The 23,476-nt window shown below is 39.8% G+C and overlaps 2 protein-coding genes across 3 annotated transcripts in view; one reads left to right on the top strand and one right to left on the bottom strand.

The window, feature by feature from the left end:
• Positions 1-1,948: 1,948 nt before the first annotated feature.
• BHMT2 (betaine--homocysteine S-methyltransferase 2) lies at positions 1,949-15,544 on the bottom strand. Of its 2 annotated transcripts, none has more exons than XM_090276413.1 (8): positions 15,366-15,544; positions 10,358-10,490; positions 9,395-9,486; positions 8,248-8,439; positions 6,449-6,596; positions 6,039-6,221; positions 5,753-5,777; positions 1,949-2,198 (listed from the first exon to the last, which is right to left on the bottom strand). In XM_090276413.1, exons 1-8 carry the CDS (start codon positions 15,399-15,401, stop codon positions 2,117-2,119), a joined length of 891 nt encoding a protein of 296 aa, XP_090132539.1. In that variant the 5' UTR covers positions 15,402-15,544; the 3' UTR covers positions 1,949-2,116. The 2 variants fall into 2 exon arrangements, with proteins under 2 accessions (XP_090132539.1, XP_090132538.1); XM_090276412.1 differs by having other exon boundaries at positions 5,549-5,777; positions 15,366-15,529.
• Positions 15,425-23,476, top strand: part of DMGDH (dimethylglycine dehydrogenase) — a 58,618-nt gene continuing 50,566 nt past the window's right edge. Inside the window, exons 1-3 of the mRNA XM_090276410.1 lie at positions 15,425-15,643; positions 16,429-16,603; positions 22,813-22,911. Of these exons, the coding sequence (XP_090132536.1) occupies positions 15,429-15,643; positions 16,429-16,603; positions 22,813-22,911 (489 nt within the window). The 5' untranslated portion in view covers positions 15,425-15,428. The remainder of the gene's footprint in view (positions 15,644-16,428; positions 16,604-22,812; positions 22,912-23,476) is intronic.

Genomic DNA, 23,476 nt, shown 5'->3' with positions numbered 1-23,476 from the left:
TTGAGCACTGTCCTGTGAACCAAAGGGTCGCCAGTTCAATTCCCCGTCAGGGCACATGTCTGGGTTGCAGGCCAGGTCCCCAGTTGGGGGTGTGTGAGAGGCAACCACACATTGATATTTCTCTCCCTCTTTCTCCCTCCCTTCCCCTTTCTCTAAAATAAATAAGTAAAATCTTTTAAAAAGTAACGCTCATTTTAAGAGACTAATATATTTAGAGCGAATTATAAATAAGAATTTAACATTTTAGTATGCATTTAAAAAGTTTAGAACTACATGGTGTGAAATGCATTTCCCCAATATGTTTTTATTATTATCTGAAATTTGATTCAATAACAATATGATTGTGAGGTCTTTCAATGTAGGAAATCTTTCCCTTAAAGACTTTCCTTTATGGGATACCTGCTTGACTCTTGGAAGTTTTATCAACTTCCATCTCATCAACATTCTATTCCAGGCATTACACTCATTGTACCCAAAATGAAACAAGCATGTTTAACAGGTCTAGGATATAATGCTCAGGCAACAAGGTCTCAAAGTAAAACAGTGTACAATGAAGTTATTATATTCTCTTCCTGAATACAAGTTTTGTTTGCTACACATTACATGATTATTCAGGTTGATCTTCATGTCATTTCTCATTTTCTCTTGTTACTCTCAGTCTGCATATCTTCTTCAAATTCATTTTTCCTTATTAATTTCCTTATTGACATCTTTCAATTCATGTCACTCCTATGGCTAACAAATTCTAGAGAATATATTTTAGTTATTTTTTTGTATATATCACAATGGTCAATCTGAAAAGCTGATGAATGACTTGACTCTTTCTAAAAATCTAAATGAATTGCTCTTAGCTAACATGGACCTCAAATGATTTTCATTTTTTGTGAGCCAAGACACCTAGATTTTCAAATATTTCCTTATCACCTACAATTCGTGTTTATTTGTTACACCTCTTCTAAACTGTATGGTATGACACTGGATGAAGGTTTTAGTGTGTACCACTGCAGACCCAAGGAAGGGATTCAGAGTGAAGGAGGGCACCCTTTCCTGATGTATAGCTTCTTAGCTCTCACTCTTTGCCCTTTCACATAATCATTATCTACTAAGCAAGCTGTTATTGTGTGAGCATCCACTCTCACAGTGAGAGAGAGAGAGAGAGAGAGAAGAAAAGCAAGAGCCTGGACCATAAGTAATAAGTGTTTGTTATTATTATTTCTAAGAATATCCATAAAATTTTAAATAGTCAAACACTATAAAAAGTAAATTATTTTTACCTTTATTAATTGTCACAAATTAGTACATTATTTTGAGAAACAGAGAGAAATCAGTACATAGAAATTAAATAAAACAAAGAAAATATTAGACCAGGATAGATTTGAACATTGTTTTTAAAAAGGTCTTCCCAAACTGTTTTTACTTATTTTAAACAATAGTATTTCATTGAGCATCCATTTATTATGCCTAGCACAATGGTAAATACTATAAGGAAAAATATAAGGTGTTATCTCATTGTCCGTGTCCCTAAATAGTTTATAATCTAGTTATTTGTGATTATAAAGACATATTAAAAAGTTCTAGAGCCTAACACCTTTAAGTAAAATCATCTTTGAAAATAATCACTTTGGAAGGTTATACACTTATTTCAAAATCCTTCCATAGTTCAAACAGTTTTTCTTCTTTTCCTTTGAAAATGCCTTTGGAGTCATTACACAAATCATTTCAGAAAAGCAAACTCAGTGCGTTAGTTCAGAATTCCTTGCCATCTTTCCCAAGCTCTTAGCTTAGTTACCTGAATTAATCACTAGGTTGGTGCTTAGTGACTTCTGGATTTTTTAAAATCTTTAATTCATCCCAAGACAAGGTTTGATATTCTTGATAAACTTGAAAACCATGTACTGCAGTATTACAGGACAGTAAATACTGAGAACAACCCCCCCCTCCCCCCCAGCATCCACTTCGGTGCTTAACCACAGCAGGAGTGCAAGGGTCATAGGCTGTATTTAACTGAAGGGCTGCAGCACATTAGCAGCAGGAAATCTCAGGGTGAGCTCAGGCTAAAGGCGAGCAAGGGGTCCAGCTGAGTCTTGAGAGGGATTTCTTTCTGTTCTCTTATTCCTTAGATGTCTGGTTTTGACAACGAAGGATAGAAAGGTCTGCCTGAAGCCGGCAGCAGATTCTCCCAATACTCTCTTCTAGCCCTGTATTTTAAAAATATACCATTAATGATAAAAAACATACAGTTAATTAATTTAAAGATTTGTATCTAATATATACCAAATACACATAAGTTAGGTGGATGATCAAACTAAAGTAGAATTTCAGTTTTAAACACAGACAAAATAACTATGTTCATATTCATTTATGCCAGGTTTTTTTCTCAAATTTCTATCTTCAGTAACAACCATTAGTTTTCATACCACCTGTCAGAAAAACACGATAGGTTTTAGTTTTATAGACTTAAATTCATTCTGAAATTTCTAGCAGGGTTCTTTTTGTTCCACTCAATATTTTAATGTAATGACAAGTATATGAAGATGGTTTTTTAATGTAATGAGATAAAGTACAATTCTTCAAAAAGTAACCAAAAAACAGAATACAAATAGCTTTGCCAATATTTATTCCTAGTTTTTAGGCAAAGAAAGAAGAGTGCAAAGGGTTCTGGTCACAGACCTTTGTGTTAAATATATTTTTTACAGTTTCCCCCTTTTTACTTGTGAAACAATGAATAAATCAATATGTTGGGATGATAAAAATGTCAGAGATCTGGGTGCATACAGGTTTCTGTGTAATCACAAATGTGTGCAAAAACACCAGTATGTTTGGGAGTTCAGGGTTCAAAGAATGTCTGACTTTGCTCTAGAGAGTAATGTTTTATCTTTAGTGGCTAATGCATTTTAAGGTTCCCTGGACAGCAATAATTAAAACAAGTTCTTTCTCACTTATTTGAGTATTTTAATCATCACTGATGTATGCTTTCCTCCCCTTTTGATTATACTTACATTTAGTACTTTTTTCTAAGTGTGATATCTATAAAAACTATCTTCTCTAATAAGAACCCATATCTCCCAGAAGAAACATTTGACTAAATGATGTCTTGTCTACTTTTACAATCTAAGTAAATTTACATCACGGAAGTTGTTCCAGTTTAAAATGAAGATTGTTCTAAATCCCAATGAAATGACTAAAGAAGTACAAAATGGATTAAATATACACTAACATGGAATAGGAAAGAGGAAACTGCAGAGATTGTCTAGTTTTTGGAAGATGGAAAAGGGATGACATTGTATTGAAGACAAAGAGGGAGTCAGAGATGTGAACAGAATAGTGATTCTAGCCCCCCTGCCAAGTGATTTTAGTGATGAAGTAGACTGATTATAACAAATAGTATAATTAAGAAGTAAGACATTAGAGAAGGTGAAGACCTATTATTCTTCTTTCAACAATAAAAAGAAAGTTAATTAGAAATTTCTAGAAAAACCAAATGTACAAAGAAAGTCACAGTACAACTATAAAGTAAATTAAAATATGATACAGATTTGAACTATGGATTAAATACAAGAGGAGAAAATCAATTTGACCTTAATGCTTGGAGCATTCTCCTACAAGTGGATCAAGTTTTATAAAATAGGATTATATCTCTTTCTCCATAGTTCCATGCTTACCACTTAGTTCTGCAGTGATAATGTTTAGAAAATCATTACCAAGGTATCAGGATATTAAACTGGAAATTTTATTGGCGGTACCAAGATAAGATAGATATCAGGTATTAAAGCAAGACAGATACTCTGAAGAAGTTTCAAAGTAGTGACCAAGAGACAGTTAGATGACTCACCTGACTCTATACTGGAAAAGCTGGATCACAGAGATCCATGGGCCAGCTACTTTGCTTGTGAGCAAAAAGGGTGTGGTTAAATTGGATCAGATCACCCTCTTAGAGTTTGTTCGTGTAAAGGAATGGTAAAAGGGCCTCTAGCCAGTTTTGAGTCTAATAAGAGACAGAGTGAGCCAGCCTGGAAGAATTTTTTGTTTCTTGAAGATTTTATTTATTTATTTTTAGAGAGAAGGGAAGGGAGAGAGAAAGAGAGGGAGAGAAACATCAATGTGCAAGAGATACATTGACTGATGGTCCCTCGCATGCCCTCAACTGGGGACCTGGCCTACAACCCAGGCATGTGCCCTGACTGGCAATTGAATAAGCAACCTTTTGGTTCACAGGCCAGCACTCATTCCACTGAGCCACACCAGCCAGGGCTGGAGGGATTTAAAATTAGGGCCAGGAGAATCACCAAGAAGGACAATGGGACCCCCCAAGTAAGGCATATCTGGAGTGATCTGCTGAAAAAGCCAGGATCTGAGGGAAGTGGCAGTCAGAGAAAAATGCAGTGTCTTTGGCATGAGAATGACAGGGAAAGGTTCCCAGAGGAAGTCTCTGAAAAACTGTGACTGAGCTCAGGAATATCTGCCAGACCCAGAAAATGTGGTCTTCCTATTGAGGTACCAGTCAGTAATACCAGTGTACCCCTCTTTTCATCCTTTCTCCTCTCACTTTGAATCTGAAGCAGCCAGAAGCCACGGTTAGCAAGTTGGGAAGGGAGGGTTGGAAGCATGAGACAGAGAAAGAGAAGAATCACACTGACCTTCCCTGGTTTCTAGCCTATTGAACTCTTCTGGAAAAAAAGGGACTTTACGTTTGAAAAGTGCTCCAACTTTTGATTTCACAAGGACCTGAACACTTAATTACTGAATTGGCACTGTGTTGGCTAAATGAAGTGATTGTGGGCCTCTCTATTACCTGAGACTACTACCAGAAGAAGTCCTGGGGCATGTCAGTATTTTCAAACAGGACAGAGGAAAGAAGCCACCCTTTGAGCAAGTTTAAAGAGACAGAAGGAGACAAAAAATAAACTTGTTCTCTGATTTGTATTTTATGAGTCTTGCTTTTTAATATGACAATTATAATGATATTGTAAATGTTCACTAGCTTTACATTCTTATAATAAACTTACAGGCTAATCTTGGAAAGCTTAACTATAATTACAAAGCAGAAGACAATGGTTATAAACTTTGATGACATAAAAGTAAAGGTATAACTTAAAGAAGCCAAGAAGTAGGTGAGGGAGAAAAAGTAGAGGGAAGCAGACAGAATAGATTCTTATTCTACAAAGAGTGGAATCAATATGGATTAAGAAATAAATGGTTAAATAGGAAATTCAAACTTATAAAGACAACCAACAGAAGAAATAAAAACGTAATAAGTCAAATTGGGGAAAGGAGAACAGGAAAAGGGGGAGATGATGATGTAATTTAAATTCCTCAGCTTTCATAAAGGGTATTTACCACTTAAAATTGATAGAAAATATACAAGACTTCAAAATACAAAATGGCAAACAAGTTATTTTTGGGAATGGTGTCAGGAGGGGAATAACTTTTCATTTTATACAATTCTATATCTTCTGAATTTTTTATTATCATACACATGCATAGTATTTATAATAATAAATAAAACGAGATTTGAGAAAAATAGTGTTACTAATTTAAAAATTCCTACCTGGCTCTAATCCAAGGTTTGGTGTGCATATTGAGACCACTTCCCCAACTACCATGCTTATTGGAAGCTGGAGGCCAAAAGCCCCTTTCTGGGGCCAGCTCCTCAGCGATTGCCCTGATGTGGTAGGGCTCGAAGCCACAGCACCCACCTATGTACCGGACCCCCAGGTTGTAGGCCTCTCTGGCGTATTTTTGAATATCCCACCTGGTTGCAACTCTGGGCTCCAGTCCTGCAATACAATAGTTAGGGCATTTCTGTTACCATCTCCATTTTCAGATAATAGATGCTCTGATAAGCTTTTTTTCTACAATAAAAAAACTTTAAATTTTAGATTGTACAATCTTCAGATAGCTCATTTTTGGTTAACATGTAATGTGTTTGCCTTATGCAGTCTCAAGTTGTAAGACTGTACCATAGTTGTTTGTTATAGCTGTTTCTATTTTGTTACAACCGGAAATAACAAGGACCTCTAACATGTGCCTGAGCTTACCAAAGGGATATTCTGGGAGATCCACAAAGCCTCCTTTGCCACAGTCAGGTGTGTGGAACCCCAGGGGCTGCAACATCAGGTGTGCTTTCAGCCCTGCAGCCTGCAGGCCTTCCTTCATGAGCCTCACGGTCTTCAAGCCGATCTCGGGCCCAAACCGGCAGTTCACACCAACAATTGATGCCCCTATGCAAAGACATACACTTTATTTTTTTACTTGTTTATTTTATTTGTTAATAGTTAAAAGGTGCCTTAGAGGTCAGCCATCCTCGTCTACCTCCCAAGTTTTATCGATGAGGGAACGAATTCCAGTTCATTCTTTCATTTCTGAACTGCTCTGACAATATTAAGCAAGCTTTGCTAAATTTCATAAACAACACTGAGCTGCTTACCAAACTATGAGTCCAGATTACCTGCTTTCACCAGCTTCACAGCACATTCTCCGGGTGTTACATCATGCTTGTCTCCCTCTGGGCCTATGCACATAGTAGCTGCCACAGGTTTACCAGATCCTTTTAAGACTTCCACAGCCCACACAGCTTCTTCAGCATATTCAAAATACTAAGAGAAATTTCATTTTTTTCCATTGGTCCAAATATAAAGCAGATTTTGAGTGGTAGCATGCCAGTGTGGTAAGACAGTTATAAAAATAATCGAGTACATAATATGTAATAAAACTTGCCAGGGAATGTGTCTCTATCAAACTGACTAAAGAATACCTTGTTGTATAGACATTTTAATTCCTTTAAATCCAGGGTGAGAAAAATAGGCTTACAGTTGTTCCTATGGAAAATAATGCAATAATTAAATAATAATACAATAATAAACTCTGTTTCGCATACTTACAACTGTAAACCTACTTTTGCCACACCCTGTATACAGATTTTCATTCATATATCATCTAAAAAACAAAGTGTTTTTAAATAATTGAGTATTTAAAATCATAATTTTAAAGGAGCAAAAGTTAATAAATTTGGGACTCATCTTTTATGGAACTGGGATAATGAATAGTTTGTTATGCTTTATACTGCTTCCAAGTGCTTTTATATTCACTTCTAGTTAGATATTCATAAGTGTTCTGTAAAGTAGGAATGGAAATATGATTATTTCCTCAGATGAGAACATTGAAGCGGAGAGTGGGGAGGGATAGCTACTGGGTTTCTTTGCAAGTGGGGAACAGGACGCCTTGTATGGTAAATTTATGACATCTGCAGGGGTGCTTGTCAGTAATGCCCTAAGGGCCACAATTGAAAAGCTGATTTAACATAAAGAGAATCTGGCAGAAATATCCCTGCTTCCTCCTTCCTGACTTAGAAACAGATTCTACAGAGGCAGTGTGTGAGGAATGACAGGGAGAGTCAAAAAAGAGGTTCTTAAAAAACAGACCCGTGGTCCCACCATTTGGAGAACATGTGGAGTGGAGTCTGTGCTCTGCCCTGCTAATAACTGTTCCCATGTGCGTCAGCTGTAGGTGGCCCTGAGCCTTGGGAAGGTTGAAGAAGCAAGGCTTTCAATAGGTTCAACAGAGTAATTGGGAAAGTAGCAGTTGGTGGGCTATCGTCCTCACTGAGGTGAAGACTTGGGATGAGGACTCAACTCTAGTAATTGTAATGGCAAATGGTGAATGAGGGCGTTTAATTTTTGGAGGCAGAGGAAGAGAATGTTTTGGGCCTTCATGTTCAGTCAATGACCAATTCTTACCATTTCTTTCTTCAAAATATTGCTCACATGTTATAGTTTGAGTCCAAACAGGGATCCAAGAGGGAGCAAAGGTAGAAGAGGGCAAGGGAACTCCTTGGTACTGAAGATTATTGGTGGGGCCTGGAGGAGCCTGAGCAGACACTTGCCCCCGAGGCTTTGCTTCCCCATGGCCTCTAGCCTGTACACACAGCTCCTTCTAACCCTGCCCCTCCTTTGGGGGAGGATACTCCCTGAATCACTGTCCCCTTTCTTGACCCCATGTTGTAGTGCCCCTGAGAGATAGCTACAACAACCACCCTGACCTTAGAAAACCAAAGGCTATATAGTTGGGCCTCTCCTGGGTCTGTCCTTTGGCATCGAAGAGAACCTAACATACAAGTGGGAGAATGTTGAATATAGTGCATTTAAATAAACCTTTGACTGTCTACGTGGAGGAAATGAGGTCATAAGGCAACCCAATGCCCTCATGAGGTCACTAGGTTTAACACTTTCCCTATAACACTAAGCTTACCTCTGCAATCAAGAAGTCCACATTTTTCCTGGCAAAAACCTTTAGCTGTAGTTGAAAAAGTTTTTTAACCCTAGTTTCATCCTTGTGGTGTTTATATATTGATGTCTGGCAGATCCCCCCTGCTACCAAAGCATCACCTTTGTCAGCCACTTCTCTGGCGAGGTCACAGGCAGCAGCATTTACATCTTCCCACTGAGGTTAGAGAGCAAGAATTAAGATGGTGAGCTTAGCATTGTAGAAGTAAAATATAATCAATAACAAAGGGGGAAATGAGCAAGTAAGATAAGTAAAAGTCTCTGGTTTTAACTGCAATTCAAGAAGACCAGCAAAGCGGGCTACCATCTCTTCTACTACCAATGAGTTTGTGTTTCCATTATTGTACTTATCACATTGGATTTTAGCGTATTTGTTTACCTCCCACACCTGACCTTGAGCCACTTCAAAATAGTATCTGCTTTTGTATGATCTTCGTGTCTAGCATTAGGGAATGTACTGTAACACACTCAATAATTGTTGGTTAATTGGGCATTAACATGTATAAGTATTAACAGTTCACATTTGCAGAATATCTCACAATACTTCCACATTCTTCACCATAGTCATGTTTCTCAACAACCCTTGGTAGTTAAGCAGAAGTTATCTCCATTTTGCAGAGAAAACCAGTGCTTCATGCAGTTATGTGTCTTGCACAAAGTCACACAGTCAATAGGTGGCAAAGCTGGGTATCCTACCCAGTTCTTCTCATTCCTAGGTCAGTGCTGTGTTACCTAGGACCACCCTGTCTCCAGATGGACAAGTCAGAAAAGATGAATGTGAAATGAGAAGGTAAAAAGAGCATCTATAAACTGTTCTTTCTCTATACAAATATAGCACAGATAAATGGCCATGCCCTTTCAATGGCTTATTATTTCCCAGTCCTATGTGCTCCCTTCCCCTAGATAAAGTGACCAAAAACTCATTTACTTAGTATGTATAATCCACATAATAATTAATCACTTAGATACTTTATGTGGAGTTTGTAATAAAGGGTAGTAACACTCAGGTCAATTTCATAGCTTTGCATTGAGTGGTTATTTTTATTATATTACATGATCCCTGCCCACCTACCCCCAACTCTGTCCCCCAACCAACTGGCATCACCACTTACCTTGCTTTCCATGTTTTCTTCACTGGCAGAAAAGGTGAAGGTCTGCATGACATTGGATCCTGCTCTCAAGAATTCCATGTGAAGCTGACGAACTACAGAGTAGGTTTTTTTTTTTTAATTGAAATTAAAATATTAAAAATGACAGAAGCTACAATTTTCAGCAGCAGCAGCTCACTCACACACATCTCTCTCAGTCATACACAATTTCAAACCTAGTGTTTATTAAAAAATTGTGAATTAAGGTTAGTAAAATTGAAGGACAGGACATGGCAGGGTCAGTACCAAATCAGGGCTGTTTATAGTAGCCTCATATTATCCTGCTGATGGGCCTCACAGCTTGGTGAAGTCTGATGCAGAGATTAAAGGTTGGTTGGCCAATTGCTCTTGGTTTCTTAGTCTAGGCGGGCTTATTCAGTTTCCCGTGCCACGAAGAATCTAGCTGGTCTACATTATAGTTGGCACTGGAGAGCCCTCAAAGTAGAATGAGGAGAACTGTGTTTATTTCTTCGCCCCTCCCCCTTTGGTAACAGAGCCTGGCTGTCTACTGTCTATGCTTTGTTAGCTGGTGAATACCATTAATCAGCTTTATCAAACACACTGTTATAACAGAATATGCAAATTAGCTAGAGGGGTGAATCTGAGGCAGTAACAGTTTTACTATGCTAAGGAAACTCTTGAATATCCATAGGGTAAATATTCATGAAACAAATATTAAGCTGTATATTTTAGCATTCCCTCTATATGAAGATGCAAATGTGTACATGGTGGAAAGAAGAAAGAGAGAGAGGAATCATTTTCTTCTATTTGTTCAGCCCACGTACTATCACTGTCTCCACATCTTGGCAATTTTGACAAGTGAAACAGTCCTTAGAAAACATGTGCTATTTTTTTCTTTATCTTCTCTCAGTCAGGTGCAGTAAAAACATCTCCCAGATAAACACTCCCAGGGATGCTGGCACTGACCTGCATTTGGATGTTCTACCACGGCTTCTGGAGTCCAGAGCCCAGCCTTCACATAGCCCCTCTTCTCCAGAGTTATGAGAAAACTGCCATCTCCAACCACAACCTCTCCACTGTCCAGACGTTCTAAAATACCCTGCAGAAAAGAAAGAAAAGTCACCGAAGGCCCCTCTTTTCCCTCTGAAAAGCAGTTTCTAATTTTTGGAAAAGTAGTATGTTGTTCTTATAGCTCCTGTTCTCTTAAAATCATGTGTCTAATAGTATTTTAGAAAGATTGGGTACACTATTATTTCTTGGACAATCCAGTTACTTTTTATCAGGGCAGCCTTGCTCTGACAAAACACTTGGAGACTATTGTAGGAGCAGGAAACAGGTTTATTAAGGGAACAAAGGGGGCAGGGGAGAGGCAACTTTTGGACCAACTCAAGGGCCCCTAGGAGCAAGGGGAATAGGGAGCAAGGGATTGGGGAACAAGGGAGTAAGGACTCACAGTCCTCCTCGTAGGCCTGTGGGACACCTACCTGCACTTCTGCAGGTGCACTTTTCAATGAGGGTGAGTTTGCTTATTAACATATTTAATAGGTTGTTTGCATCTCATTGCTTCCCCTCCACCACCACCAGGTTAGTTAACTATCCTGTTGGTCCAGGCTAAGTCCATTAACATATCCAAAGTCCAGGTGTGCATTCTAGCTGCCTCCATGTTCTGACAGTTCTGGGCAGAATGCTATGACTATTTTTTCTCAAAACATTTAATCTGAGTCAAAATATAGTGATAATGGTGATTCCATAATAGTTATTTCGGTCTTTCAACACATTTGTGGCAGACATTGCAAGTTGCCTAACTAATTTGCATGTTCGCTCCTCTTCCTTGCTAATGTATTTTGTTTGGTGGAGACAATGTTTCCAACTTAAAAAAAAATGTCTCAGCGTCCCTTGCTGCTGGGGGTGGCCATTTGACACAGTGCTGACCAATGGGACATGGGTCGAAGTCCACTGAAGATTTCTGGAAAAGTTTTGCTTTCCTAGAGGCCCACTCTCTTCCATCTTGACACTTGCTCTTTTCCTGACTGGAATGTCACCATAAACCCTGGAGACATAGCAGCCATTTTGCAGCCATGCCATTGAAACCCACATGCTAAAGCTAGTGGAAGAAGAGTGGCAGCAGCAGCCTGGCGTCTTCATGGCATATATGAGTAGCTGCAGCAGCCATGGACTGCCAGACCTCTTTTTGTGTAAATCACTGAACATAATCCTAATGAATGCAACAATGGATAATTACGCCCTACATTTTTCAGCATGTTCATACACACGTTATCGTTTGGTACTCCCAACAACTCTGTGAGCTAGGCAGGGTATTTTACAATCGAAGAAACTGAGGTTCAGGGAGGCTACATGACTTGCCCAAGATCACAGAGCTAAGTAAGTAACAAAGCAGACTTCAGCTCTTCTAAATTCCATGTCTTTTTCTATTTTACCACCTTTCTATTCAGACCACTCATAACTTGAATAAAAGTTTGTATCCAGAGCAGTTTTCTAAGGGCTATGGTTCCCATGGTCTGAAACATGCCTCCCTCATATACCTGTGTGGCTCACCCTCTCACCTCCTTCAGGTCTCTGGTCAAGTGTCGTCTTTTCAGAGAAGTCTTCCCTGACCACCCTGTGACAGACTGCAGACACCCCCATGGTATCTATCCATCCCTCTTGTATAGACTGAGTTAGTTGAAGATACAATGTTTTAGTAAAAGTGCAAGGCCAGTTCATGTCAGTCTTGCCTACACCTAGACATAAAGCAATGCACAATGGGGGAGAAAAGCCTCGAGCTGCCCTGTCTAATCAGTCATACATGCAGCCCAGAAAGGGACATTGCAAGGGGTTACACTGGAGGCTAAGGTCCAGGCTGTCATAGCTACACTATCTCCATTTTCCTGTGGAGGGAGGTAGAATGGAGCCCTGCTGTGTTAACCATAAATCCTGTTTGACAGAGAGCTCCTGACTGGTTATTTCCCCACATTTCATATCTAAAGGTGAATTTTAGCTGTACATGGAAGAAATGTTAATATTTACCATGATTCTCATCTATCTCTCTACTCCCTCCATAATATACAATTTGCTCTTTTTGTTTTGTACTTTTGAAACATAAATAAGGACTTAAGCTTTAAACTTTCGGTGAGAATGTCCCACATGCCAGGTACAGTTCTAGGCAAGAAGGATAAACATTGGAATAAGACAAGGTCTGTGCCCTTAAGAAGCTCAAAGTCTGGCTATCTTGGGGCAGGCCAGGGGGTCAACAAATCATCCCAAGACAATGTAATAAATGGATGCTGCAGAGGGATATAGAAGAAAGAACTAGAGGTATAGTCACCTGTATAAAATCACATCTCGAAAATCTAACACTTCAATTAACTGTGTTAAGAATCAAATTTAATAGTATACATCAAACAATTTTAGAGAGAAAAAACATTGGTATACAATTTAGGTGTTACAAGTTAATATCTCATGCCCCACATCAAAATCAGGTATGTCTCTCTAGCACTTCTAATATAAGTCTCCCATCCTCATTGCCCCTGGATTATTGAAACAATCTCCAATTCCCTCCATCCCCTATTGTGTCTTCTTCCATTGCTGCCAGTGCAAAGCCTTGACTGACCTATTTTTATTTGCAATTACCTCTCCTTTGTGTCCTGCTTAAGTCCAAACACCCTCCATTTCTGCTTCCATCACCGGTACTGCAGTATCTGCTTACTTAACTGTCTCCTCTATTTGACTGTAAGATGTTTGAGGCTCAGGTAACACAGCTTGTCTCTATCCCTACCACTTCCTTTACCACCTAACAAAGAATAAGCCCTTAATAAACTATACAGAGGTTGAAGATGGACAAGGCTGTTTTTGAAAATGTCACATGTCTCACATATGCTGCAAGTTTGGAGGAAAAAAATACTGTTTAATAGAAAATTAGCTAGGGTTTTATTTATTTATTTATTTTTTTCAAGAAAAGTATCGTACACATTTTGACTGTGTCTTCATGATACCAAATAAAGGTAAGACATCTTTATCTGTTATCTAGATATTTGTCCAACATTTTAAATTTGCCAGTTATCTAAACAGCCATTAGCAAAATAACTACATTAAGATTTGAGTTCAGAGCATCGTTTAGCTCCTCCTTCACTGCTATACTCACTACCTCAATTGATTACTATATCAGTATGATCTAAAGACAGCTCTAGAATGACAGGACTGTGTAAAATAAAGAACACTGGAGACTAATTTGCAGTCCATTCATATTTTCATTCCATCCTCCCTTAGTTTGGCAGTTAACCTGGCTGGGATCTGATAGTGAGCTCTGAGACATAGTTATAACCCCTTTATGCAGATGTCAGTATCTGGACTTCTGGATTTAAGATCTGGCTTCAGGGCACCTCTATTTGCACACAAAAGAGTCCACCAAATTCATGTGTGGCAGGAGGCAGCCAGAGATCCAATCTGCCTGAAGATTGCCACTGGGACTGCTCTTTTGGATTAAAGACACAATTGGAGGTGACTTTTGTGGTCACTAAATGAACTCTTAAAATGCACCTGTTAGCTGAGAAGAGAGGTGAAATCAGCTCCTTCCCTCCAACATTTTAATTTTAATTCCCAGGTACACATTAACATGGATTAGCATATCATAAACTTGGTGCTGCCAGAGTAGAGGCTAGGAAGAAATTGAACAGAGAAAGCATATTTTCACTACCTTAAAAAAAAAAAAAAAAAAAAAAAAAGAACTGTAAAAGAACATAGTATTAGGGAAAATTTAAAGAAAGAAATCAGCACAATGTTCTTTGCTTTTTAATGCTTTTATTATGCCCATTTTCTTCAATGCCCATATTTATAATCAGAAAAACATGCTTAAAATGTTTTTAAGTTATTAAAACTCATATTCCTCATCTTATGTAACCGGTACCATTATTATGTCCTTCTTCATGGTGTGTATATAATATTTTCGTATGTGTAGGCTATGATATATCTCCTTTTGTAAATTCACATCACCAAAGCGCTTCGCCTACTTTCATATTAGTTACTTAATGGACTGCCTGACAGCCTGTTACGTGGATGAACTTCACTTTTATTTAGGGAGCTCACTACTGTAGGGCATCTTGATTGTCCCTAACTTTTTGGTATAAATAAGTCAGTAGCGCACATTTTCGTGTCCATATCGCCCCTCTCTTCCCCACTGTCTCGTGAATTTCGGGGTGCAGGTGGGTTGCTTTGAGGGGCCCTGGACATGTCCCGCGTCCAAATTCATGCCCTTCCTAATTTTACTTTCTCACCCCTTCTTTCCACCACACACACCCAGGATGTAGAAATGGGTGAACAAAGCCAACAGCTGGCGACCAGACGGAGAAAGATCTAAGAGAAAAAGCCTGGAGACGGGCTGCCGGTGGGATGAGGCGGAGGGGTCTCCAAGTCCCCTCCTCTCACCCTCCACCGCGCGCCTGGCACTGTCTGCGCCAGGACTGATTTCAGGCCAGCCGGCGACTGGAACAGCCAGACTGTGGCCCTTCCCACAGCCAGAGCGAAGGGAGCTACATGCTGGGCAGGAGCTACATGTGGGGCAGGAGCGCCGGAAGGCCGTGGATGCTGACCGGCCAAGGGGACAAAATGTGTGGCCTCTGATCTGAAGACCCAAATCCCCGCCCCACTCTGAGCTAGTCGTTTGACTCTCAGGGACTCAATTTCTTCAACAGTAAAATGAGGACAATTATGAAGATGAAGAGATTTTTTTGCGTAAAGCCCTCTGCACTGTGCCGATCCGAGTCAGGGCTCAGTAAACGGTACCTGGGTTTGTTATCCTACGCCAAGGCATGTCCCCACCCCGGCCTCGCGATCGGGTCAACCGAGGCCCAGAGCCGTCCAAGGGCCCTGCCACCCCCGCAGAGCAGGGCTGGGGACTCTGGTGGGATCTGAACTCCTACGCTGGGAGCCCCGCAGCCGGGAAGGCTGACTGAGGAGTTGCGGACTTTGGGAAACTCACCTTCTTGGCTCCGGGTCTTCCGGCGGGTGCCATCATGCTGCAATTTTGCGGGCGCCTGGTGGCATGGAACGCGCCTGTCCAGGAGTCCGCCCCTCGCCCGGGGGGAGGATCTCCCGCGGACCCGGGCTGCAGGCCCGCTTCGGAGCAGGTGTAGGTGTCCGTGCCCTGGGCTTCGCCATGCTCCGCCTGGGTGCTCAGCGGCTTCGTGGCCTCGCGCTGCGGGGCTCACCACTGCCTGGCCATCACGGCCATCAGCGCTCTGCCAGCAGCCTCAAAGGGTGAGTGGGAACCGGCCCGCGCAGAGGCCGAAGGCCAGCGGCTGCAAGGTGGGAGACAGGGGCTCAAGCAGACTGGGGCGTTAGGGGTGCGTTGTCTTCTGGAAAATGGACGTGCAGATTTCTTCTTGATTTTTTTCCCCAGCACAATCACACAAAGTAATACAGTATCAAAGGGTTCCCAGTGCGAGGTCTCTCCAACTCCAATCCCCTTTCCCGGTCACCTGTTGTAGTGACTTTTGTATAGACCCAGAGATGGTCTATGTGTCTGCAAACACAGGTGTATATATGTTCTTCTTTGGCTTACTTTTTACACTATGTCTTGGAGAAGCTCACAATCCAGCTAGGAAGACAGTCATGCAGATAAATATGTTAAACCACTGGGCAGTAATTACATTAGAGAAGCATGTAGAGAAGCATGTACACAGTGAGAGTAGGTTAAGTAAGGAAGGATGTTTTACTCCATCTGGCTCTCTTTCACCTGGAAAACAGTGGAGGGAAGTGATCCAAGATTTTTGAAACTAAACCTCCTGATGATTATGGTTTTTAGTGGAATGAAATGATTGTAAGAATAGACTGAGAAAAATTATTCTCTTGATTCTCTGAAAAAATTAAAAAGAAGTCACCTGTTCAATTCTTTAGCTATATTAGTTATCTACAATGGACCAGAATTATATGGAAAGGGGCTCAAATGCTTATTCCTTCCTCCCTCAACCAGTAGATGCCTTTAAAAAAACTATAGCTACTATAACCTAGTAGAGCTACCATTAAAAAAAATTATCTTCCAGAAAGGACAACCCAACCTTATCTGCAGAGACAAGATGGAAAGACAGGGCAGAGACAGTGGTCATTGGAGGTGGCTGCATCGGTGTGAGTCTGGCTTACCACCTGGCTAAAGCGGGGATGAAAGATGTGGTCCTCCTGGAGAAATCGGAGCTCACCGCCGGATCTACCTGGCATGCAGTAAGACAGCACTTCAAACTGTCATATATGCTGAATTGTGCACCAGTGCGGTCCGTTTCCTTTCCATTCACAGCACCCCACTGCTAGCTCTTGAGAGCGAGTTCCCTTTCAACTGTGTTTGAGAGTGAAGTTCCATTTTGGTTAGCAAACTTCCAGGTGGTGATCAGCATTGATAATGTCTTTATCTTGAACATATGGCTTCTGGATTCACATCCTGGCTCTGCCATTTTCTACCCGTGTGACTTACGGCAAGTTACTTAAGTTTCCATTTCTTGGAGTATAAAATGAAACTATTAATAGTACCTACCTGCTAGGGTTGTGATGAAGACTGAGTTACTATGTGTGAAGTTATTAAACACATAGTAAGTGTTTAGTAAATGGTACCCTTTGTATCAAAGAACAGCAGTTGAATGATCATGAATATGGCCAGGACCTTCACCTATATTTTTTTATGATTTCAATTTTGTGTTGTAAGACAACAGCTTGGCTACATGAAGGTCCTTAACTATGAAGACCGAGAACACGTGACACACTTTTGTGTTAGAACACGCAACCAAGTCAGTCTCACATATTTAATGGTATAAGCATAATTGTTCCAGTGCTATACAATAATGGGGCCAAAATGGAAAGCTGCTCAGGTAAATGAAGTGACCCACACTGATTTCATGCTGCCAATCAGTTGCTTCTGAAGGCAGCTAAGGATGGGAGAGAGTATTATGACTACTGGTACATAGGTCTTTTGGAGGAAGAGTTAGGCAATGTCAGTTTGACTTTCTGTCATTAACTTTCTTTTTTGTCATTACTTTCTCCTGCTGAGACAAGAAAACCCTGCTTTTAGGGCTCTTTTGACATCCAGAATCTGCTCAAGGTATGGGGTGGAGGTTGAGCCCTGAAAGGGCTGCCTGCCTCTAGCTGAGTACGGAGGAGAGGGTTGCTCAGATTTAAACCCCATTGGCCCTGAGTCCTACTTGCCACAGAGCCAGACCACATGGCTGAATGCAGGTCCCTAGGAAAATCATAGCAAGTCCATCTCCTCTTCCCTCTTTCCTCATCCTCCAGCCCCCCGATCCCTCAGCCTGGGTGACAAGCCCAGGAACCTAGTCCTCCTGAGAGTCATTTCAGAACCTTCACATGCACTCCTGCCTTTTATGTCATCAGTTCCCCCTCAGCCTGCTTCCTCCTATCTGGAGGGAGGGGTCCAGGAAGCCACCAACACCCCTGGCTTTTCTCCCCTCCCTGAACGGGACCTTCTGTGTAGGCAGGCGTTTTGCTATCATGGAAAAGAAAGCCTATATTTCTCCAATAGCTCTCCTGTAACTTCTCCTTGCTGGACATAGAGTCACTCTTTCAACAGATGTATACTAAGAGCTTATATTTTGTCAAACCAGCACTGTTTTAGGTAAGGACACAGCAGTGAACAAAACCAAGTCCCTGCCCTTGTGAAGCACATTCTGGTAGGACAGACAGAAAATACACAGACAGTGTTTGAGAGTAATCAGTGCCACGAAGAAGAGGAAATCTGGGTAAAGGGATAAAGAATGACAGTGACAGAAGCATTAGGAGGCTACTCCAAAGAGCAGGGACAAGGCAGAATTGAGTGAGTGAGTAAGGGGCTGTGAGGTGGTCCAGGTAAGGGCATGGGCAGGTGGAAATTTAGGCAAGTGGAAATATCCTGAGAGGGAGGGCTTACACCCTTTGTGGGGGGTTGTTAAAGAAGATGTGCTCTTTAAGATTTTAATTATTTACTTGCTCATTTATATTTGATTGATTTGATGTGGTCTGAATTTTAGAATAGATTACCCAAATCCCAAGATTTTTCTTTTAAAGTGTAACACCCTTAACCTAAGTTCTTTTAAGAAAAGTAGGCAAAGTTTTTAATATGTCAGTTTCTTGTTAAATGTTAACTATGCAAAAACAATTTCCCATAAGCAAAGAGATATCAGAGTGAGTGGGAAAGGCGTTCTCCTGTTTAGTGAGCAAAGAATTATCTAATGGTTTGCAAACTGAGATTCATGCAGTGTGAACTCAAGATGGAGTCAGGCATCAGAAGCCAGGTTATTTGCCCCTGAGGAATGAAGAAAAAGGAAGAGGGTTCCCCTAGGCAGCTGATTCTGTGAATTTTTGCAAGTCAATGGGGCCTAAGTCTGAGAAGTAACATGAAAAAAATCCCATGCATTAGGAATTTTTAACACAGAGAAATACTGGCAGCAGATAAGAGAATGTGGAAGGTTGGGGAGCCAGCTAAAGGGGTAGAATACAAAAAATAAGGGCCGTCTCACTGAGTATGATATGTGCTCAGGTTCAACATATCTAGGAGTGTGGGGGTTGGGGCTTAGGAAGGAAGGCACAGCTTCCAGTGTGAGTATTCAAAATGGAGTCACAAATCCAAAAATCCAGAGGGTTTGCTGTATTTTAATGAGACTGCTTTGTGAGCACCTGACACCACCACTGATATGGAGCATTTCTTCTGGGACGGCGGGTAGGATTGAGTGAGAAGCAGTTTTGAAGCATGGGATCCTCAGGAGGGGGTGCCCTGGGGGATGGTCAGAAAAAGTGGCTTCTTTGGAGAGCTAAGGACTAAAGATGCAGGATGATCCACTTGGGGTGTATGAGGACTATTAGAACTTTCTATCTATTTTTATCTAAAACTGTAAGAAAGAGATTGAGCTTTATGAGTCTTTACAAATAATCCTCCCCTTGATGCGGGTGATGTGTTGGGTATGATTCCAAGGGATTGAGTAAGGGAGAGGTTGGAACTCTGCAGTGGGGGTGTCCTCACCTCTTCTTTTGTCTTCAGTCTGTATTGCAGAACACGTGCTGTAGGAACTCACCATGTGATTCATATTCTAGAACCGGGCTTTAGGTGATATAATTGGTGAAGAACAGGAGGGGGTACGACTTTGAGAGTGTTGTACGACATGGGGATCTGTTGGTTATCTCATCATAATGATTAAAAGACTTGTGAAACTTGAAGTTTTTCTTTTACAAAATGACAGTGTCCTAAATTTGGTGACCTTTGTAGTGGTGCAAATGGCTGCCAGTCATTTCTACACAGCAGATACATATTTAAAATATATATGCTAAAGGTGATGTTACAATAAGTGAGAAATAACTGTTTTTTGTTTTGTTTTGTTTTGTTTTAAAAACAGTCCTCTTGGGAAGAAAGAATTATTAGATTTTCTGGCCATAATTATATGTATCACGTAGAAAAACTTTCATATATGCAAAAGTTAAGTTTTTTAACACACCTAAAATTTTTTCAAATGAGGAGTTTCAGAGGGACTTGTACCCACTTATTTAAAATATAAAAATGCATTATCTTCCAATTAACTTGTAACCACAACTGATGAACAGGAGAATAGGAAGCACAATGGAAACCTTCATGTAAGTGGTGACTGGGATGGAGGAAGTGGTGTCAAAATGCAGAGTCTGCCAAGGGAGTGCACTCCTCCCACCGAGACCTCAGTATGTATGACAGCTGGTTTCTCCAGCTATCACAGCCATTCAAACCAGCCCCCAAATAAAACAAACCTAGATTTAGCCCTTCATATTGCCTTTTTACCAAGGTTGATCCAAGATATGTATTTTAGTAATAAAGTGTATTAATCACATAGCCCCTGCCAATATATAAAGTTAATATTCCAAAGCTTTTCTAGACAATAACAAAGAAGTTATTTAAAATATTTAATTCAGTTCAAGCTGTTTTGTGTGTTTTATGATCTTGGTTAATTTAGTGATAAATATTTACATATCATGTGGAGATCAGGAAACACACATATTTTAGAGAGTATGCTCAAACTTTTTAAATTGGATGTGAGTGCATGGATGAAAGATCTGGAGCCACTGGGATATGACTTGAGGTCAGTCAATGGGCTTTTTGAGGCTATAGAGGCTCATAAAAGTGGGGAAAAGATTACTAAAGAGATAGATAAGGAGAGCATCACTAGCTCATTTGATAATTCTTCTAACTCCATCATTCTTTTCATTAATTCATTATTAATTGTCAGTCTACCACAAGGAAGAGCTTTCCTATTTATTTATTTACATCAATAAGGATTTATAAATTTTTGTTTTATTTGAAGGGCTATAGTTTCTAATGATTATTCATGTCTCTGATTCATCTTCCCTCTTATATCTTCTCTACCAACTATAATTATTTTCTTTCTTCAAGTCAAAGGTAAGCCTCTTTCCTGTCTGCCTTAAAGACTTCTGTGACTCTTCCAGCATCTTCTCTTCCCATAGTTCTTATGTCTTTTTATGTTCCAGCACTTAATCATATACTTTTGATTTTATTTTTTCATATATTAAAGTTTCATTACCTCAATCAGAACATAAAATCTTGAAGGATAAGAACAATTTTTTATCCTTCTTCAAACTTCCCACTTAATATAACCTTGCTGAAGTCAGAACACAAAAACATTTCACCCTTCTTATATCCCATGCCATAAGAATGGCACATAAATTAAGAATAAAATACCATGCAAGATACTGCACTCAGGTAACTTACAATAAAGGCATAGATATGGTTCTCCCCAAATTTTAAACACAGATTAAAAGACAAAAACCAGTTAATAAAAATATATACAATACAAAAGAGTAAATAATATAATTTCATGCCTGGCCAAAAAAGAAAAAGAAGCTCAGGACTTAGTTCTAACCTTCCCACCAGCAAGGAAACTAGAGTAGTATGAGTGTTTCAGTGGAAATAAGTACAATATTTCACTAAGGTGCAGCTAACTTTTCCTTGACCAGAAATTCCTAGAAGCGTATTGGGCTAAATTTTTTTAAAGTAGCACTTTAATAAAAACTAACCCATGTGACTCTTTCAGATGAAAGATCATTAACTCCTACGAAAATAGCTTTCTGGGATGGGGAAGAAGAGGGTTGATGTACTGTAGATAATATATAACTTTCTGGAGGTCTGACTTAACCTAGGTTAAAATTAGAGTATCTTGAGGAGTGAATGGTGACCAGAATTCTAGGTCAGTGCTCACGAATATCAGTTTTCTCAAATGATGGGAGCTATATGGGAGACAAAATTGATTTGTCTAATAGATACCTGAAGGTCAGGGATTCTCTTTATTGAACTGGAAAAGTTCATATGCACAATAGATACCAAGCATTTACAGGAGAGTAGAGTATTTGACTGAATGTTAAGAAACCTGACGTTTAGTTCCATTGAAATGGGGCTGTGCTATGAGAGGACTTACAAGTTGGGCCAGAATTGTTCTCTGTTGTGCATATGTTTAAATGCTTGAACAAGTACTTTATAGAAGCCTGAGGATCTAGTCCATAAAGAATGTTTGATGAATTTTTAAGTGGGGTGTTTTTGAGTTCAGGAGAACCAAATGCCCACCACTACCATGGAAGAACCTTATAAATACTCCTAAACAGATTTTATTTTAAACAGATTGTGTTTTGATGAAGTTTCTAGGATACATTAGCTGCAATTTGAGGCCCAGACACTTAGCCGACACAACCTTCTTCATATAATTGCTTAACATTCTTTGTCTGGATACTACATCACAGCTGAGTTGATAAAAGGGGTTTGGGCATGCTAATACTTAGATATTTCTTCCTGAGAGTAATTATACAGTATATATTCAGCAAATATTTTGCATGTACAATCTATGTGCTCATCAAACAGGTAAAGCTATGACAAAAGTCTGTTCACCAATTCACCAGGCTATAATTTCCAGGAATTTTCTAATTCTTGAATTTTGGATATCTCACAGGGCACCAGAGAGCTGTTCTGTTCAAGGGAATGGTGGGCACTGGGTCAGGGAAAACTCTTTGCTAGTCTATAGTCCTTCTCCTTAAGGGAACACACATGATTTGCTGGCTTGAGTCCACACTGTATGCCATCCACCCATATTCTTCCTTGTAGCATGTGTTCCTAAACTTCCTACCAAATCATCCCATTTCTGAGTCTTCAAACAAACTTTTCTTAATAACTTTTAAGGACTTAATATATACATTCATTTGCTGGCTCTGACATTACTTATATGGTTCAAACTGTTCTTACAACTGCGTTACAAGGCTTAGGCTCTGGCATGTCCAACCTAGTGCTCACATGTTCCCGTCCCAGGGCCCTGGCTGGTGCTGCTCTATTTCTTGCCAGCAACAAAGTCCTGCTTAACAGCTAAACTATCAACATTTTCAGAATGTTAATTTTGTTTTAAATATTTCCTTTTCCTCCCACTTTTAAGGCAGGTTTGACAACTTACTTTCACCCTGGGATAAACTTGAAGAAGATACACTATGATAGCATCAAACTTTATGAGAAACTGGAAGAAGAAACTGGACAGGTAAATGCGCTTAATTTGAAATTATCTTTTAGTTCAGTGTTTTAGGAATAAGTAAGATCTCCAAGGGATTTTGATATCATTGTGTATAGCTGTGTGTAATGACATCAAAGGCCTATGAAATGTTTAATGTGGCAGAGAAATCTGATGAGAGTTTAAGGTAAGAACCTCTGAAGCTTGCTCTATAATCAGTTTAATTTCTTGAAGTGTATTACCCATATGATTACCCACTCCTCTTGATTTTTTAAATGACAGAAGAATAAAAAGCAGCAACTTTAAAAAATATTTTTAGTCAGTTACTATATCTAGAAACTAAGAAATTAAGGCCTTTCAGCAACTGGATTGCAAAGGATGTGACATTGTGTGGCATATTGTCACATGGCTTGAAAAGTACTTCACTAAAAGCTCCTCACTTTTATTTTTATCTCTTCTTATAGATATTAGTATTCTCAAAATAAAGTAGCAGGCATAGAATATAGGCTAAGACTGAAATCTATTTAAATTTTTCATGCAATTTCCTTTGTCTAAAACCATCAAATGTTCCCCTCCCACCCAACAGGACAAAGGA

The sequence above is a fragment of the Furipterus horrens genome, unplaced genomic scaffold (assembly GCF_987537825.1).
Source record: "Furipterus horrens unplaced genomic scaffold, mFurHor1.1.pri manual_scaffold_5, whole genome shotgun sequence".
Taxonomy (NCBI): Eukaryota; Metazoa; Chordata; class Mammalia; order Chiroptera; family Furipteridae; genus Furipterus; species Furipterus horrens.
This window is presented reverse-complemented; position numbering and strand designations above follow the sequence as displayed.